This window comes from Aegilops tauschii, chromosome 4 (genome assembly GCF_002575655.3).
Source record: "Aegilops tauschii subsp. strangulata cultivar AL8/78 chromosome 4, Aet v6.0, whole genome shotgun sequence".
Classification (NCBI taxonomy): Eukaryota; Viridiplantae; Streptophyta; class Magnoliopsida; order Poales; family Poaceae; genus Aegilops; species Aegilops tauschii.
In genome coordinates, this window is record NC_053038.3 from 25,555,295 (window position 1) to 25,573,561 (window position 18,267).

The 18,267-nt window shown below is 44.8% G+C and overlaps 2 protein-coding genes across 3 annotated transcripts; both read left to right on the forward strand.

Moving 5' to 3' along the window:
- The first annotated feature begins 1,423 nt into the window (after positions 1–1,423).
- LOC109741913 (uncharacterized) lies at positions 1,424–11,799 on the forward strand. Its single transcript, XM_045227492.2, has 12 exons — positions 1,424–1,833; positions 2,469–2,586; positions 3,648–3,955; positions 4,047–4,178; positions 4,253–4,351; positions 4,537–5,076; positions 5,193–5,269; positions 7,792–8,109; positions 10,765–10,904; positions 10,996–11,121; positions 11,210–11,336; positions 11,584–11,799. Exons 1-12 carry the CDS (start codon positions 1,445–1,447, stop codon positions 11,640–11,642), a joined length of 2,433 nt encoding a protein of 810 aa, XP_045083427.1. The 5' UTR covers positions 1,424–1,444; the 3' UTR covers positions 11,643–11,799.
- Positions 11,800–13,518: 1,719 nt separating this feature from the next.
- LOC109741923 (DNA (cytosine-5)-methyltransferase DRM2) lies at positions 13,519–17,703 on the forward strand. Of its 2 annotated transcripts, XM_073496140.1 has the most exons (9): positions 13,519–13,807; positions 13,980–14,054; positions 14,690–14,818; positions 14,938–15,046; positions 15,140–15,186; positions 15,276–15,443; positions 16,014–16,113; positions 16,218–16,275; positions 16,358–16,832. In XM_073496140.1, exons 2-9 carry the CDS (start codon positions 14,046–14,048, stop codon positions 16,554–16,556), a joined length of 819 nt encoding a protein of 272 aa, XP_073352241.1. In that variant the 5' UTR covers positions 13,519–13,807; positions 13,980–14,045; the 3' UTR covers positions 16,557–16,832. The 2 variants fall into 2 exon arrangements, with proteins under 2 accessions (XP_073352241.1, XP_073352242.1); XM_073496141.1 differs by lacking the exons at positions 13,519–13,807; positions 13,980–14,054; positions 16,218–16,275 and adding an exon at positions 16,153–16,217 and having other exon boundaries at positions 14,681–14,818; positions 16,358–17,703.
- Positions 17,704–18,267: the final 564 nt, after the last annotated feature.

The window sequence follows — 18,267 nt, forward strand, 5'->3', positions numbered from 1 at the left end:
ATTCCAGGCGAACATCCCCGCGCCGCCGGACATGCGCGCCGGGCCGACGGGCTGGAGGCTCAGCAACGGGGGAGTGCCCATTCCCCCGTTGCCCGACGCCGTGGCCAAACCCTCCTACTTCGCTGACGAGGTCGATGTCGTGCGCGCCTCCCTCACCGACGCCCAACTCTCCCTCCCCCAGTACGCCGCCGACAACCACGCGGCTTGGGCGGCGTACTTCGAGCGCCGTCAGTAGCAGCGGATGGCGTCCACCAACGGCGCGGCGGTGGTCGGCGGCCTGAAGAACAGCGAGGGGCGCCACCTGTGGTGGGGCGTCCCCGGCCGCACACTCGAGGTCGTGCTGACGCACCTCGAGGGCGGCAACGACCCGCCGTTGGCGTACCCCCCGGCGAGGGCGGCCGCCCCGGCGCACCACCGACGCGACAGGCCATGGGCGCCAAGGAGGTTCGGCTCCTCCTCTTCTTCCTCCTCCTCGCGCTCTTCCTCGCACTCCTCCGGCACTCCGGCGCAGCTCGGCGTCAAGGCCGAGCCCGCGGCGGAGACGCCGCTCGGCCGGCGCACTCGCAGCGCCGGCATCGTCATCAACGAGGGCGGCCGGCGCGCCTCCTCGTCGGCTCCTCCTCCGCGCTTCGTCAAGCCAAAGACGGAGCCGGGGCTCGCGCCGGTGAAGGGAGAGCACGGCGAGGTCGAGCGCGGCGACGACGCGACCCTTGAATGGGCACGTCAGGACTCCCTCAAGATGGCGAGGGAGCGCCAGTGCGCCGCCCTGCAGCGCTTCGCGGAGCGCCGCCGGGGCCGCGACGAAGGAGGAGTCGTCGTCATCGACGACAGCGACGACGACGACGCGCCGCCGCCGCCACCAGTCCGCCATGGCGACGCCAAGTCCAGCAGGGGCGCCCGCGTCAAGGAGGAGAAGGCCGACGACGAGGATGGCGGCGACGACGGCGACTACTCGGTGTTCAGCCAGTTTCTTTTAGATTAGTTTATTATATATTTGCTATGTAATGAAAATCGGCGAACTTTGTCGAAATATATGTCCAAGTTGGCCGAAATTTGTCGTGTTTAGCCGAACTTCGCCGAACTGTGCCGAAATTTGCTATACATTTTTATTTTTTAAACGCGCCTGGGGGCGGCCCTGGGGCCGGCGGCTGGGGACCAACTCGCCCCCAGGCCCATTTTTTGCGTCGGCTCACCCCCAGGCGGCGATTTTAGGCGCCCCCTGGGGGACCAACGGCTGGAGATGCTCTTACAAGTTGAAATCAGAAATGCCAAGATTAGCATCTGCTCTGGCTGTTTTTTTTTCTAAAAAAAATTAAAACTAAAACTGCACTAGCTGGGCCAAAAACGATGTGATAGCCCAAGTTTGGGCCTGGCCTGGCAGCTTCTGATGTACACTAGGCTACTGGGTTCGGCCGGGCAAACTGAAACCGGGCTCTTGCAAGAGATGCACCGCCGCCTCACCGCCGCTGCCACGGCCACTGCACTCCGGCGGTTCTGCAGCCACCGCCCGCCTCCGCCACCGGACCGGCGGCTCGCCTTCCTCCGCTCGGAGCTCGACGACCTAGACCTCTCCCGCGCACCAGCACAACCGCCGCCCCGGGAGCAATGGCAAGTAACCCAAGAGCCAGGAAGCGGCGGCGCTCGGGCGGGGGACAAGCCGGTGGCCGTGGACATCGCCCACCCGTGGCCGGAGTGGGTGGCGCTGATGGAGCTCCTCCTCCACAAGGGCCACCTCGACCCCTCCGCCTTCGCCGGCGCCGCGCCGTCCAAGGACTCCAACCTCGTCCGCACCGCCTGCCTCCGCTTCGGGCGCGAGCGCCCGGAGATCGTCAGGTGAGGTGGCTGAGCTCGGAGGAATCCTGCTTGTGTGTCTACGTGGGTTCTTGTACTGGGACTGCGCCTGCGCGTCTGGATGACGCTGTCACTCTCTGGCGCCATTGTTTAGCTGCACGCCAGATGTTTGCTGAAATGTGCCAGCAGTTTGCGTTGCCTTCCGTGTTGGGTACTGCAGTGCAGATTGCAGGCTGGGTTGTTGCCCATCTCCTGGATGGGAATATGTTGGCTTTGTCGCAGCAGTTTGCCTAATAAATGCAATGCTGTTTATATGCCCCTAAACTATGCCAAACTGCTGATATGCTGTCTTCAATCTTGGTAGAAATCTCCAGACTCCAGAGCACCGCTACCTAATGGTTGTTTGATGAAGTTGAGCAAAGTATTGCTAAATAATTTTAAAGAAATTCAACAGAACTTCTGAACAAAAATATACAGGGTGCTCAACATGTTCTAGAACTGGAGAAAGACTGTCAGTCAATATAAGCAATTTTAGGACAGGATTTCTGCTTGTATAGCAGCAGTGTTATTATTGGCCACACCAGTCACCACTTGCCACACTGAACTACCAGGATGCTGTGCGTTACAATACGATATCCCTGTGTCGTGCATGTAATGTCGGAACTCTTCTGTTGCAGGTACCTGTCAAGATGGGATATTCAGGTCGCTCTGCGTGGTGGGTGCCCTAGCATTGACAGGAAAGTTATTAATTCTGGGAAGCGATTGCGTGCTCATGTAGGACTTGATGAAGGAGAGGTAAGTGCATGAAAATGTGTGCAGAGGAATTTCTCTTGATTTACCTTTTTCTACTTCACTTCAGTTTTGAACTTACCCATTTGTACAAATGTTCTGGAGAAAAACGGAACCAGAAAAACGTTTTCTTAACCAATATATTCAAACACTCAAACTGTTAAAACACAGGAAAATATGTGAAAGCTGTGTGTGTGCAAACTATCTTACCTCTTAGGCTCAGCAAAGTTCATGATGTTTTGTACTTCAGATAATGATAATAATGTAACAGTGTGTGTTTTAATCTGCTTGCTTATAAAAAGCACCATGCAAATCTTAACTACAAATACAAGCTGGGGACTGAAGTAGTTAACAGTTTGCCCCCTCTATTAGCCTTGCCTTACTCAATCAGTGTGTATGAGCTTGAGAAACCATGTTTTGTGTTAGCAATTTAGAATTCAACCTAAAAGCTAAAACACGTTCTGCTGCAAACTAGGAAATATTAGGAGTTATTGACATTTCCATTTTTCTGGTAACTACTCCCTCCATAAATAAATATAAGAGCGTTTAGATCAGTTATATTTATTTACGGAGGGAGTACTATTTAACATAAAACTTAGGATATTTTGCTTTCAACCAATCCATTCCGTATACCTCTGCAAAAGACAATGTTCAGTTTTCTTGCCATGCTTCAGAGATGTTCACTTTGCTTGCCATGCTGCAGACGATGTTCACTTTCCTTGCCTTTAAGACCATGTATGCAAAGTGCTTAGAGAAATAGACTGGTTTTTGCTGAAGCACTGGTGCTTATTTGTAGATGGCAGATGTTTAATTAGGCACCCCTGCCATAGAAATAAGCACTGGTGCTGAAGAAAAACTCGGTTTATTTTACTAAGCACCTCTCGAGGCACCTTACATCTTACATGGTCTGACTATGCCTTCTCCTGTGGTTAGCCCTCAATCTGTATATTGTAGTTTTAGTATTTTTGCCTACATGTGACAATTTGGATTGCTTTAAGTCTGTGACATAAATCTATGTATTATATATAGTATATCTGCCTCATTACCTTATGCTGACAGAGTGACAGGTTTGCAGCCAATGCAATTTAAGGGGAAGTTGTGAGAGAGCATATGTAAGGGCTCGTAAAGAGGAAGTGGGCAGAACTGTGGATGTTATGCGCATCCTCCTGACTTATGGTCTTGATATCATTACTGGTAATGTGGGGAACAAAGTATGCCTAAACAAAACTGTTAAAGAATCCATTAAGAAACTACTGAATGAGGTTGTCGAGCTCGATTCCAAAGGGCCTGGTTCCGCAACTGATAAAGCTGCACAACGTATGTCAAAAGGTCAATCTGCTGTACCTGTGAAGCAGGGTGACTGGAATTGTCCCAAGTATGTTGGTTTTTTTTTACCTCGTATCACTTATCCACATGATGTAATCTATTTTTCTTCAAAAAGAATAATACCACGTGTATATTTCCAGATGCAACTTTCTTAACTTTGCAAAGAATATCAAATGTTTGCGCTGCGATGGCGAATTTCAAGAGAGATATCACTTAATGCATGAGGACCAAGATCATCTACCCCTCAAAAAAGGTGATTGGATATGCAAAAGGTGAGAATGCCAATAAGTCCAGTTTATATTGGACTGGGGGAACCCTCTCGCCTGTACTGATCCTACATTTTCAGGTGCAACTTTTTGAATTTCGCAAAGAACACACGATGCTTGCAGTGTCATGACAAACCAACAAACCGTTTACTCAGTCCAGGAGAATGGGAGTGTCCTTCGTGAGTGACTATTCTTACTGCACACCATTGTATATTTGCACTGTTTTGATGTCTAATGTCAATATGAGACAGAACACGGGGAAAGTGGTGTCAACGATGTGGCTAACCTTTCCGCATTGTTATTTTGCTCTGTACTGTACTACCATAGAATCAGCATAATAATATTATTGAGTGATTGATGTCAGGTGTAACTATCTGAACTTCAAGAGGAATGCATTCTGCTTGAAATGTGGTTGGAAAAGACCAAAAGCATTAAACGACCAAGACACTATCGAACCACACCGTGATCTGGAGCAGAATAAGCACCCCGCTATTTCATTTGTTCAAGATGGCATCCAGCCGACATTGCGAAAGCGACAGCTTGTGCAAAAAAGGGCCCCACTATCTGATGAAGATTCAGATTTCTGGAGCTCAGAGGAGGCAGGGGACGATGACGACGACGGCGATGAGAACAGCATGCTCCCAATGCACAGGGACTACAAATTCCTCGACGGTTTCCCCATTGTCGGGGGCAGGACTGCTACTTCCCAAGAACCTCTGGAGAGGGAAAAATGGAAGGAAGAGATGTCCAGGGGGAACCAGGGGCTTCCAGGAGAGGCATCAGAAGAAAGTAATCGGTCCTCCCCTCGTGTTCCCAGAAGCATGGAGATGCTCGAGTCTGAGGACGACGACGACGATATCTCATCATGGTTTTCTGGTGCGAACAGTAGTAGAAACCTGAAAAAGTAGTAAACAAATTTGTGTAAATGCCGGTAATTTGTGGAATTTCACATGTAAAATCTACCGTTGTCCAGAGGTACAGAATTCAGTGAAGACATCTTTACTGCTGTTCTTTTACCAGCAACTTCCGTGAGAACATGGTACTATCCAAGGAGCAGAAATTTATGGCAGACTACAATGACATATGGTCCATGTTAGGTCATCCATCAAAGATCTGGCCCTTAATGTTTCTTGATTCTCTCTGTGCTCATCACTTGTACCAGTGGTCCCGTAGGATCTTTTTTTAGGGATTACGTATCCGATTGAAAATTATCCGAAATCGTGAGGATTTTCGCAGGAATTGATGAAATGGCTACGAGCATATCTACCTGTCATGACTGGCCACCAACCCTTTGAAAACGAAACAATTGGAGAAGATACGACATACACACGTGCTATTGTTTGACGAAATGAAATACCTACATATTTTTTTCTCGAGCCCTTGTTTGTTTAATGCTTGGTTCAAGATTTGGGTGAAAAAGGGGTAGATGATGAGTGACTTTTGCGGAGGTTAAGCAACAATAGAAAAAACCATTATTAGTTATTGAGAAAAACCAGCCAGAAACTGATAAGACGAGTTCAACCCGGCTAGCTAATTAGGGCATGTATATTGGTTGATAAAACAGTCTAATCTTAGTCCTGCCAGCTAATCTAGAGATGACAAAAAAAGTACAATGGGTTGTCTCTTCATCTTATCTCTAGTAACTAGATATTCCTAAAATTGTGAATGTGGTGAGAGATTTGTTACTAAGAGATCATTTCTTAATTAAGAGAAAACAAAGACTTTTTTTTCTTCTGGTTTCTCTTTTCTCCACCTGAACATTTATCCTATGTGACACTGCTAAGATAGCATCATTATATACGCCCTTAGATATGTAGCAAATACACACCCACAACATTACACTTATCATAATAACTGGATATGGGCTTTCGTACAAATTTTCTCTGAAAAGAATCTCTCAGGGCTACTTTGAAATTCCTATTCTTTAGATTCAATAATCAACAAAAACAAAAATAACAAAACAACATGTTACACAAAAGTGATCCGAGCAACTATTGTTATAACTCGCCTAAGAAACACAAATTAAGCATGCCCGATTCACGGACAAAGGTTAAAACTTTGCCACATAAGTGACAACTGTTTACAACAAACTGGTTGTCTCGCTACCATGATCGTGTCGTCACACCTTCTTGTCGTTATGTTTTACCTATCATGCATTGACATATTTGCCAAACTTTGCCAAAAAAGGATGACCAATCTCTCTTCAATGTATTCGGCTATTAACCAAATACTAATATGTCATAAGATGGCGGTGGTCATTCGTCCGTGGCCAAAAGTCGGAGTCGCTGTTTCGAGGGCAATGGGTGATAAGATGATGCTTGTACTTAGCCTCATCGATTGCTCCCTTCTTGGCGGTGTGTGGAGTCTACTATCAATAGCTAGACCGAGGGTGCCTTGTGTGCTATCATGTTCCATGACAAACATGTATTGTGAACTTGTCTATATAGGGTTTCGCCCGATTATCCATAGATTAAATTGGCAATTCTCTTTGTCTTAATTAATTAATTGAAAAAAGTTCAAGGAAAAAAGTTAAAAACTTTGCCACATAAGTGACAGCTACTTATAACAAACTGGTTGTCTCGCTAACGTGATTGTGGCATCACACCTTCTTGTTGTTAGTTTTATGTGTCATGCATTGATATACTCCCTCCGTTCCTAAATATTTGTCTTTCTAGACATTTCAAATGACTACCACATACGGATGTATGTAGACATATTTTAGAGTGTAGATTCACTCAGTTTGCTCTGTATGTAGTCACTTGTTGAAATGCCTAGAAAGACAAGTATTTAGGAACGGAGGGAGTATTTGCCAAACTTTGCCAAAAAAGGATGACTGGTCTCTCTTAAATGTATCCGGCTATTAACCGAATACTAATATGTGATAAGATGGCGTTGGACGTTTGTCCGTGTCGAAAAGTCAGAGTCACTAAATCGAGGGCGATGGGCGATAAGATGACGCTTGTAGTTAGCCTCGTCGATTGCTCCCTTCATGGTGGTGTGTGGAGTCCACTATCAATAGCTACATCGAGGATGCCTTGTGTGCTATCATGTTCCATGACAAACACGTATTGTGGATGTGTCTATCAAATTTCGCCCGATTTTCCATAGATTATATTGGCAATTCTCTTTGTCTTAATGAATTAATAGAATTTTTTAAGAAAAAGGTTACAAACTTTGCCACATAAGCAACAACTGTTTATAACAAACTGGTTATCTCACTAACATGATCGTGGCGTCACACCTTCTTGTCGTTATGTTTCGCCTGTCGTGCATTGATGTATTACCAAACTTTGCCGAAAAAAGGATGGCCGGTTTCTCTTCAATACATCCGGCTATTAACCAAATACTAATATGTCATAAGATGGCGGTGGCCGTTGGTCCGTGGCGAAAAGTCGGAGTCGCTGTTCCGAGGGCGATGGGCGATAAGATGACGCTTGTAGTCATCCTTGTCGATTGCTCTCTTCTCGGTTGTGTGTGGATTCCACTATCAATAGCCAGACCGAGGATGCCTTGTGCGCTACCATGTCCCATGACCGACACGTATCGTGGACGTGTCTGCATCGGTTTTCGCCCGGTTTCCCATAGATTAAATTTAAATGGTCAATTATCTTCATCTTAGGAAAATTTGAGGCAGAAAAAAAAGATGGAGGTGGCAAGGAAATTGCTTGCCGGCAGCCAAGTCATCCCTATTTATCACTTGGCAACTTGGGCTCCTTCCTCCGCTCCGGCCCCAGTCCAGTACTGTGCGCGCATCTCTCCTCCTTTTTCTCCCCCCTGAGAGGCTTTCTTTGCTTCACGCGGGGCTCCGGATATTCGTTGTCCTCGCGGCTCAGCCACCGCGGAATCCATCCAGCGCAGCTCAGGGGGAAGAGGCGGTCGAAGCTGGAGGTGGAAGAGGGGCTCGCCATGGGCTCCGAGGGATCCGCGCCGGTCGTAGGTGAGTCGGTCTCTCCCCCGCTCGCCGTTTCTTTGCCACGATTTGTACGAACCGCCTCCTGTAGGACTCGTTCTGCCGCCGCGGGATCTTCCTGGCCGTGGAGTACGAGTTCTTGGATTCTTGGTGGGATTTTTAGGGCCTGGTGATTCGAGTGACCGGGGAGGGGGGCGTTGGAGGGATTGCTGGATTAGGCTCGGCCTCTGGGGATTGATGTGAGGGGGTGGGATCTGCCGGCGATCCCGAATCCCTCCTGAATGATGCCCTATGAAATCTGCCTTCGCAGTTCAGACATCCGTGTGGACATTCAGCCAAGAAACTCTCGAGCAAAGGCAGGTTTCGTAGGTATTATTAGCATATACTTCCATGATGGGGCTGAAGCGAAGATGGAATGCTGCTATGTTGGGTTAATTTTGGATAGGGCTATCAGGACGATGGGCTAGATGTCGGTCCGAGGAACCGTCTAGAGCTATTGGTGAGGCCAAATTCACCGTGTTGTTTGCTGGTGTGATGTTTGGTGAGTGGTTTGGTCCTTTATGCCTAACACCAGGAATTGATGAAGTCCTCAATTATTGGCACAGTTTTGGATGGATGGACCGGTATGAATTTAGGGGGTACCAGCTGGATTTGTTGGCCGGTCACAGTTTATCTTGTCATGCGAATCGTTGTCTGTTGATTAGGTTCGCATTATGATTAATAATCCTAGGTTGATTTTTTCTGTCAGCTCTCTGGTATCCGAGCTATTACTACGATCTGGGCACTTGTATTCTTACGCGTCATTTTCTCTATCAAAAACTCCTATCAATACTTCTGTGCTGTCCGTTTAGACTCACAACCCACTCTCAGGGCATGTTTTTATGGAACAATAATGCAATTTTTGATCCCTATCTGTAGCTAAACTAGTGGTGTTAGAACAATCATGAAGATGTGTTTATTCCTGTAACCCACCGGCATTAGTTGTTTGTGACTGGTATGCCATGAGCAGCCAAAACCTAAAGAAGGGTTTGAGAATTTTGAAGCAAATTAAATGCGAAGAGTACTAGAGTACTCCTAGGAGTTATATTGGATGGTGGGTATATCTGTCCTTCCTCTCCACTTAGAAACACTGACAACAACCGATCTAAGGAAGGCATTTCATCCTCAGGGCACTCAGCCTAAGTATAGTGTCCTATTTTGATGTGATCATACACTGCTTCACATGAAAGCGTTGTTGATAAAAATGTGTTCCAGCTATACGATCAGTTTCTTCCTAACTGGCATTGCCCTTTTCATGTTGATTCCTACTAACCTGTTATACTTGATATGCTGCTTGTGGCCAGCTGTGTCAGGCGTAGGCCCACCGTCTAGCCGAATAAAACAGTAACTTGGATGGTCACTTATAGATAAGGAAGGTTATAAACTTATAAAAGATAAGGACAATTTCCTTGGATATAAGATAGGTCTCCAGTTAGTTGAGATATGTCGCTTAAGGACTAAGAAATTCGTCTATATTAAAGTGATGCCATATATATATATATATATTATCCAATGAGAATTATCAACTAGAGAGATCTGATCCTAGTCCCTCTCTTCTATCTCTCTTCCTCCTCGATATAGCAAGCCTACCCTCACTCAATGATCGAACCATTACCAACCCTAGCATGTGATCACAGGAATGGGACGAACGGCTGATTTTGCCAGGATGAAACCATAACCCATACTTGTCTTGCAAGGGCACAACTTGTGAAGAGCTATCCATCTATTAAGAGTATATCCTGCCATTGAAGAACTAAATACTTAAAGTCAACGCTGCTTAAAAGGTCGCTCTCCTCGGGATTTTATTTGATATACCGAAAGGCCCAGTCTACTAAGAGCCTTGCCTTTTGGGCGCTACAACTACAAGTTAAAGGCCAATAAGTCAGTTTATACTAGATGCTTTAGCTAGGACAGTCACACCTGTCAAGCCAATCTTCAAAATTGAAAGACTTGACAACTAACATTCACTTGTAACTTATAGCCGATTTCGTACGCAGTCCTTAATCTCCATCATGGGGCAAGACACTACTCTTCTAAACAACATGGACCATCTGCAACCTGCTTACAAGTTGAAACTAAGGTCTTCTACATTGGTCTAAAATGCAAAGCATTGCTGTTATGCAACTTGAATAAGCTCTTATGAGAAGAATACTGCCATAGGCAAATATGCCAATATTGAAACAAGTATTGGCTTGTTGTGCATCTTTAGTACCTCCAGATATTGTTCCTTGTGCTTGATTGCAGTTATTAAGTAGGTCTTGTGCAATGCTAGGGTTAATGCTGCGAGTTGTGGCTCTATACTCTTCTCTTTTGTTTCAGTATGTTGTCTATGATCTAGGCACACAACATTGTTTCCCTTAAACATCACCCATTTCTGCTATTTAAATGGATAGCTTATGTTAATACTACAACTGTTAACTTAGCTACTACACTCCAATTTTATGACATTGAAAACATCTTTAAAAATTATAAGTGTACTGTTTTAAAACTATAAGTATCCTAATAAATTAGGGAATTTTGCTTTTCCTTAATTTTCTACCATTAGAATTTAGAATGATGTGACTGGATTCATGTTTTACTCTGCTTGAATGAGCTGCTCATAATAAGCATGCTCTATTGTACTAACTGTTATCTGTTCTTCAGTTCCCAGAAACTTTAGACTTTTGGAAGAACTTGAGAGAGGTGAGAAGGGCATTGGTGATGGAACTGTGAGCTATGGGATGGATGATGCTGATGACATATATATGCGCTCCTGGACAGGAACTATTATCGGTCCACCCAATGTATGTTGTACAATACCCATGAGTAGATATTAATTGTCTTTTGCTTCCTTACGCTCGAGCCAACTGATTACTGCATTTTTTTCTCTCGCAGACTGTTCACGAGGGACGAATCTATCAATTGAAGTTGTTCTGTGATACAGATTATCCAGACAAACCACCGACTGTCCGGTTCCAGGCTAGGGTCAATATGACATGTGTGAATCAAGAAACTGGAATGGTACTTGTGCAAAAAATAAAAACCCAACTTGTGGTGAAGTTGTTGATGTGATGTTTACCTTAGTACTTACAGTGAGCTATTTTTCTAGGTTGATCCAAGACGATTTCCTATGCTTGGAAACTGGAAAAGGGAACATACAATGGAGGATATCCTCATCAGCCTTAAAAAGGAGATGTCAACCCCTCAGAACCGCAGGCTCCACCAGCCTCATGAAGGTAGTTGTGCTTTTCACTGATTCAGTGTGGCGGAGATCTACTTGAATGAATCAATCTTGACTTGCCAAAATTCTTGCCAAGAGGAGCTTGTCAAGCCACAAAGCCCATTCTCTTCCCTGAAGTGATTCTAGCTGCAAGGAGTTCTTAATTTCTACTAGAAGCTAATGCAGTTTTCATTTTTTGGTGCTGGTGAATTTTTCCTGCGTACCACAGCAGATTCTAAACCTACTCTGATTTTTCTCTGCAGGCAACGATGATCAGAGAGTGGAGCAGAAAGGGCTAGCAGCTAGATGTGTCGTTATGTAAGATACGCGCATTGCAATGTACAGTGTTACACTGAGTAGCATCAGAACGCAGAAGCTGAGGAAACCCAGGAGGAAATCATGTAATTTGACAGTCGCTAGTCGCTACTTTGGATCGAAACTGCTCTATTGCCGAAATAAAATGCCAATGACTTCGTTAATCAGTCTGCACAGTGGTGTAACCCTTTATCCCTCATTTAGCAATATCAAGAGCCATGTGCTTGCTGTTTCTTTCTGTTAGTTCTTGGGAACTTCTTTCTGCATCAGTTCCATGGGTTTCATCATGGAAAACCACTGGTTTTTACGCACAGAACTGCAAACCAGATGTCGCCTAGTGAACAGTACTTCTATTTATGACTTTTCGTAGGATTTCCTTATGCTTTCTTTGTTTGATTTGACTCTGATGGTAGCTACTAAGGGTATGCTTGTTTGGTAGCCAACTCCAAAAGTTGCCAAAAATAAACAAGTTTTATGTTTGCAAAATAAGTTGGTAGGCTTGCCAACATATTGGCATACCAATTTTTGGCTACTGACCAAACATTTCCCAAAAGTGCATAAGAGAAGCAAGCAAGACCATATCAACAACAAAATGACAAAGCAACTGGTGGATAGGGTAACAAGAATGTCAATTCTCACCTAAAGTTAAATGTAGAGTTATTAGGAAAATATTCAACTGGAATGAACTAACAGTGTTTGGTCCCAATTAAACTCTAACCGATCACAAGAATTTATAATAAACCAGAACTTCCCAAAACATCGACCCAGAGCCCACTTTTTCTAGGAAAATATATGCAAAAACAAAACCATGCATGTAGTAAACATATAATAAATAAAATGCCACGGTTTATCTAGCACTAGGACTATTTATATCATGTGAAAAAAAGAGAAATGCATTTACCATTTTTCCTATTTAGTATGGAACACAAATGATCTCGTATTGTCTGATGCTATTTTGATTAGAATCCTACAATAATCCTCAGACCCATGAATTGTTTCACTTTATTTTATACTTTTGGAGGGGAGTTCCTAGGGTGGTTTTGGGCATTCAAAGTTTTAGGGGAAGAAATTAAAATTCATAAAATCCCACAAAAATAAGAACCGGCAAGAATTCATGAAAATAAAATAAAATAATTTGTATATCATAAAAATGAAATTATTACTTTCTTTTTCACAAAATAATTTATGGATTTTTGAAGGTTATCATTCGCAATCCATAGCATTTCCTTCTACCCTTCCCTTTGTTCACATCCTTTTTTTAATAGCCCCTAACTAAAGAGAAAGAAAGACACCATCCATAACCGGTTCAAGTTAAACGTATTTGGAAAGTTTGAGTTTAGGCAGGGGAAGATACGGGCTTCATCTATGTTCCTTGACAACTTATGATCTTCTTAAATACGGTATTCTTTCTAAGGGAATCCTTAAATGCAGTAAAAAAATTACTGCATTAAATACAGTTAATAAATAAAAAGACTGGAGTGGCCTTAACGAGCAATGGGCCAGTTCAGTTGAGGCCCAGCTAAAATACCAGCTGCTACAACAAGTGGAGTGGACTCGTCGAAAGTGCCTTTTGAGCTCGGTGAACAGTAAAATCGAAAAAAATTCAATTTTTTTTAGAGAAACATTGACAAAAGTTTTAAGTGCCTGTAAAAATTCATCATGAAATCACGTTCCTGTAAGACGTGGCAAAAAAAACAAATTCAGTGCTTCAAAATGCTTTTGAAAGTAGCTTTTTCAGAGTACTGTTTTTGTTTTTTTGCCATGTGGAATGTGATTTCATGACGAATTTTTGCAAGCACTTAAAACTTTTGTCAATGTTTCTTAAAAAAAAGGATTTTTTTGAATTTTTTGATTTTACTGTTCACCCGAGCTCATTTGAGCTCGGGTGCAGAAACTCGTCGCTCCAGTCCTCTTGTCTGGCTGTGACCTGGTCGGGGCGCCGCCTCCTCTCCACCTACTCCGCCACCTCCGCTCCGCTCCACCCCGCCGCTGCGAGGGCCATCGACGAGGCGAGGAGGCGATCGGCGCCCGCATTACGCGCCGGCGACCCCCGGCGGCGCCATCGGACCCGGAGCCCGCGCCCTCCTGACCAGGCACCGCCCGCCGCCTCCCCCTCCCCGTCCACGCTCGCGGCCGTCCCCAGCCACGCCGGCCGCCGTCGCATCATCGCACGTGAGCAGCCTCTCTCCCCGGCTTCCTCCCTTCTCTCTCTCTCTCTCGTGGCCGTCTGATGGGCTAGGGTTTCGCTCCGGAACGGGGAGGCCGCGGATTTCGCGGGACGAGTGTCCGTCCGTCCGTCCGTACGTCGGCCGCCCTAAAATTGAATGCCTTTTCTGTTTCGCAGGGACTCAGGGAGGGAACTGTCTAGGACTTGGCCGGGTGATTTCGCTCTCCAGGCAGTTCAGGAACAATGGCGGTGGTAAAGACCTCCTCTCCTCTCATCGATTCCTCAGATGTTCTGCATGAAACGATTCTTTCTCGTCACAGCCGAGAAGAGACCGAGCACACTTAGTTGGTTTCTTTTTCTTCATGTAGTTAGATCTTAGATGTGCTGCCATCTTGCTGTAGGCAATGCAATTTCCCCTGCAATCTGGAAACTTTGGTTTCTGTAATGTTTTTTAACAGTTGTAAAATGTGATCCTGGACAAGGGCAGCAAATTCATTCTTAAATGCGGCTACATGCCGAGGTTTCCACGTCTAGTGATGGTTAGCACTTAGCAGTCTTTAATTTGAAACCTCGTGACGATGCATGCTATGGTTCCGATTGCATGCGATAAACCGTGCACGGGGTTTTGACATCTGTGGGACGCAAATGGTCGGTTGGATCGAAAAAGGTGGCAGTTTTCTTTCTGTTTAAACGTGTTCTAGACCTTATACTAATTGAATGTGGCTGTGCTAATTTCTTGTTTGAGGCTTCACTTGCGATGTCGCATGGCTGTTGTTGCCTTGGGGCTCAGTGTGTCATGCCCTCGCGTAATTTCTCTTCTCCGTTGCTGCTGGTTTGCTTTCGCTGTTGTTCTGTGCGTTTGAGTTGTGGTGTCACTCATGTTACAGATGGTGGACTTGGTTAGCGATAATGATGAGTTCGAATTGGATGAGGACAATGATGGTCAGGTTGGGGGCTCGTCTTATCCAGTCCTGAGAAACGCTGATGCTCCTGGCCCGTCCACGCTGGTGAGGCAGGTAACTGATAGAAGTGGGTGTCTTTAAGCACAAGTGCACAAGAGCTAGTCATTGCTCGCATAAGGTTATTATTTTGTTATGATTTTGATCGTAGTCTGATGTTTGTTACTGATCTAAAGGACGCTGTTGGGATGGCCAATGGGGCAGCTCCTTCTGCCTCGTTAGTTGGGATGTATGTAGAAATGGGTTTCCCGAAAGAGATGGTATTGAAGGCCGTCAAAGAGATTGGTAATACAAGTAGTAGTCAGTTCCATTTGATCATTTCATTCGTGTTGTTGATGTTTTGCACCTTCAGTTTGTAACCTTTTGTTTTGCTTTCAGGGGAGAGGGACGAAAGTGCATTGCTGTCACTACTTCTTGCATATACGGTATTTGTTGATGTGCTCCCATATCTGAGTTGACCTCTTGCTTCATAGCGGGAAGGACAGTATGTTAAGATTGGTTGTGTGAAATGCAGGAAAATGACGACTCAGTGGGTAGCTGCTCTACTTCTCGCCGCATCCCCCAGCGCGTTGAAGATGAAGAAGAAGAAGAAGAAGAAGATGATGCTTTTGATTTTGAAGACTGGGATGATGCTGTTGATGCTGGCCAAAGGGAACCTTACTCTGATGGTTCTGGTGATGAGGTAGATACTTACTTATCTTCAGCTTGGTAACCGGAATTTTTTTGATTATGTGGATTGTGATATATAATTTTATATACATGTGAAACATTGTTGATCTGTTTATTAGCTGGTATGATCTAACGTATGAGACCATGAGTTGTTTCCATCGAGTAATTTTACCTGTTGAAATGTGTCTAGAGGGATGGAAAATTACTAGCTACATAAGCATTACCCACTTTCATGATTTATGTGTTATCTAGATATGTTTTCACTTATTTATGACGCTGCAAACACATTTATGGCTGGTCTAGGTAGCTGTGTCAAGTAAGCAGATGAAGTACTGGACTGAGTTCATGCACACAAGAATAACTCTTGTATTATACATCTCAAACGGCATTGCAGGACATCAAATCGAGCTCTTAAATATTAATTTTTTGAACCCCCCCCCTCCTTTCTTCAGGTCTTGTGCATCATGTTGTACAATTACATTCACCACTAGTATGTAGTTACTAGTTACTTAGTTGGCATCAAAATGGGCGGTGAGATGTAGAAAGTGCTTTCTAATCTCTGTTTTGCTGTGCTTTTGTGCAGGGTTTCCTAGAAGAAATGTCACAGTGGGACAAGCAGATCAAGTCCTTAGTGGACATGGGATTTCCTGAAGATGAAGCAAACATGGCTCTTAGAAGATGTGGTATGGCTCTCTTCTTGTAGTTGTTGGCTTGGTGATTAGGCTTTGTTGATCATACTTTAATGGGATGGTACCTTATGCTTTATATTTGGTTCAAACTTGGCCAGGTATACCCCTATGCATGTATTGGTTGACTCCATCTATGCATCACAGGCTGACCATGAGGTACATTGCAGTTTGCTATACATGTGAATAATAATGGCTTCGTTCTTAATTTCGATGGATTGACACTGGAATTTGTTTGCAGGTTCTGGATGAGAATCGCTTCAGTTCCTGCGTGGGGAGAAAGAAAGCAAGATTCACAGAAGATAGCAAGAAGAGGAAAAGATACGGAGGTGGAGCACATGGAAGTCAATCCCCATGGGATGGTGGTCATGAAGAGTCAATTTCTCTGCCAAAGCCAATGGTGGGATTTGGCCTACCTGGTGACCGACCACGGTCAGTGAGCAGATTGCTTCCTGCACATAGTATGAGAGCACCTTTCTTCTACTATGAGAATGTGGCACTTGCTACTAAAGGTGCCTGGGCAGAAATTTCAAGATGCCTATATGGTATTGAGCCAGAGTTCGTAGACTCGAAATACTTCTGCGCAGCGTTAAGGAAACGGGGTTACATCCATAACCTCCCAACTGAGGGAAGGTCAGTTTTGCGTCCCATCCCTCCGAAGACCATTTTCGAGGCCTTCCCCCAGTACGAGACATGGTGGCCCTCGTGGGACCAAAGAAGGCAGTTCAATTGCCTACAAACATGTATGGCAAGCGCAAAGCTGACTGAACGGATCCACCGTGCTCTTGCAAACTCGAGCGATCCACCAACTCAAGCTGTTCAGAAATATGTGCTGGAAGAGTGCAGGAAGTGGAATTTGGTATGGATTGGCAAAAACAAAGTTGCTGCATTGGATTCTCTGGAAATGGAGTTTCTGCTTGGTTATCCGAGGGACCATACTAGGGGAGCTAGCAAGAAAAAGAAAGACAAATGCCTTGGAAATTCATTCCAAGTCGATACTGTTGCTTTTCATCTGTCAGTGCTGAAGGATAGGTTTCCATGTGGTATGAACGTGCTGTCCCTGTTCAGTGGTATCGGAGGAGCAGAGGTTGCCCTTCACAAGCTTGGCATACGGATGAAGACCGTGGTTTCTGTGGAAATCTGCGACGCGAGTAGGAACATCTTGAGAACTTGGTGGGATCAGACCCAGGAAGGCACATTGATAGAGTTTCGTGATGTGCAGTCTCTCACACATGAAAAAATTGCATCACTTATCAGACAACTTGGTGGCTTTGACTTAGTGATCGGGGGAAGCCCATGTAACAACCTTGCCGGCAGCAACCGGCACCACCGTGTTGGCTTGGAGGGTGACCAGTCCGTGTTGTTTCGTGACTATGTTAGAATCTTGAACTCTGTGAAGTCGATTATGGCGAATGTAGGATGATGATTGCATTCCATGTTCTTTTAGTCCTTATCCTTAGAAACTCTACTTCATTTAGGTTTGGAACATCAAGTAACTGCGGTGAAAGTTTATTTTGTAGACAGACCAGATAAATTTGGAGCTCTGTGTTTGATGCTTATAACTATTTTATTACCTGCTGGCCTTCATTTGGGAGAAGTTCATTTTTTCCTGACAGAGAAGAAACTTGTTTTGATCTTTGTGAACACTGAATTCATTGCTTTCTCATTGTATTTTCATTCTACACTTGTGGGTGGTTATGGTAGGGTTGGCAATGTTGCTCTGCTCCTTTGCAGAACCTGGGAGAGCAGGGGGAAGGGCTGGCAATCTGCTGCAAAGTCAAAGTGCGCATGGAAAGGTACATCTCAGAGCTTTAGGGCAAGGACTCATGTGCTTCAGATAGAGGTTAGCTAGTGTATTACCTGGAAACAAATTATGTGCTGGGAAATTGGAGAGTGTAGCTCTGTATTTTAGTGTTTCTTCCCTTGGTTAAAGTCCATTTCTTGCATTTGTTCTCCTACCGTGCTTTGATTTGTTTAATCAGTTGAGATGCGTTAGAAATGTTGTGTTGATAATCTTAATACATTCAGTTTCCACCAAACAAGCTTTCGTGGAAGACATATGTTACTAGATATTTTTATGTGCACGTTCATGCTTAGGTGCAGATTTTGGCGCTATTTTCTTACCATTTATGTGTTATAAGGTACATCGAT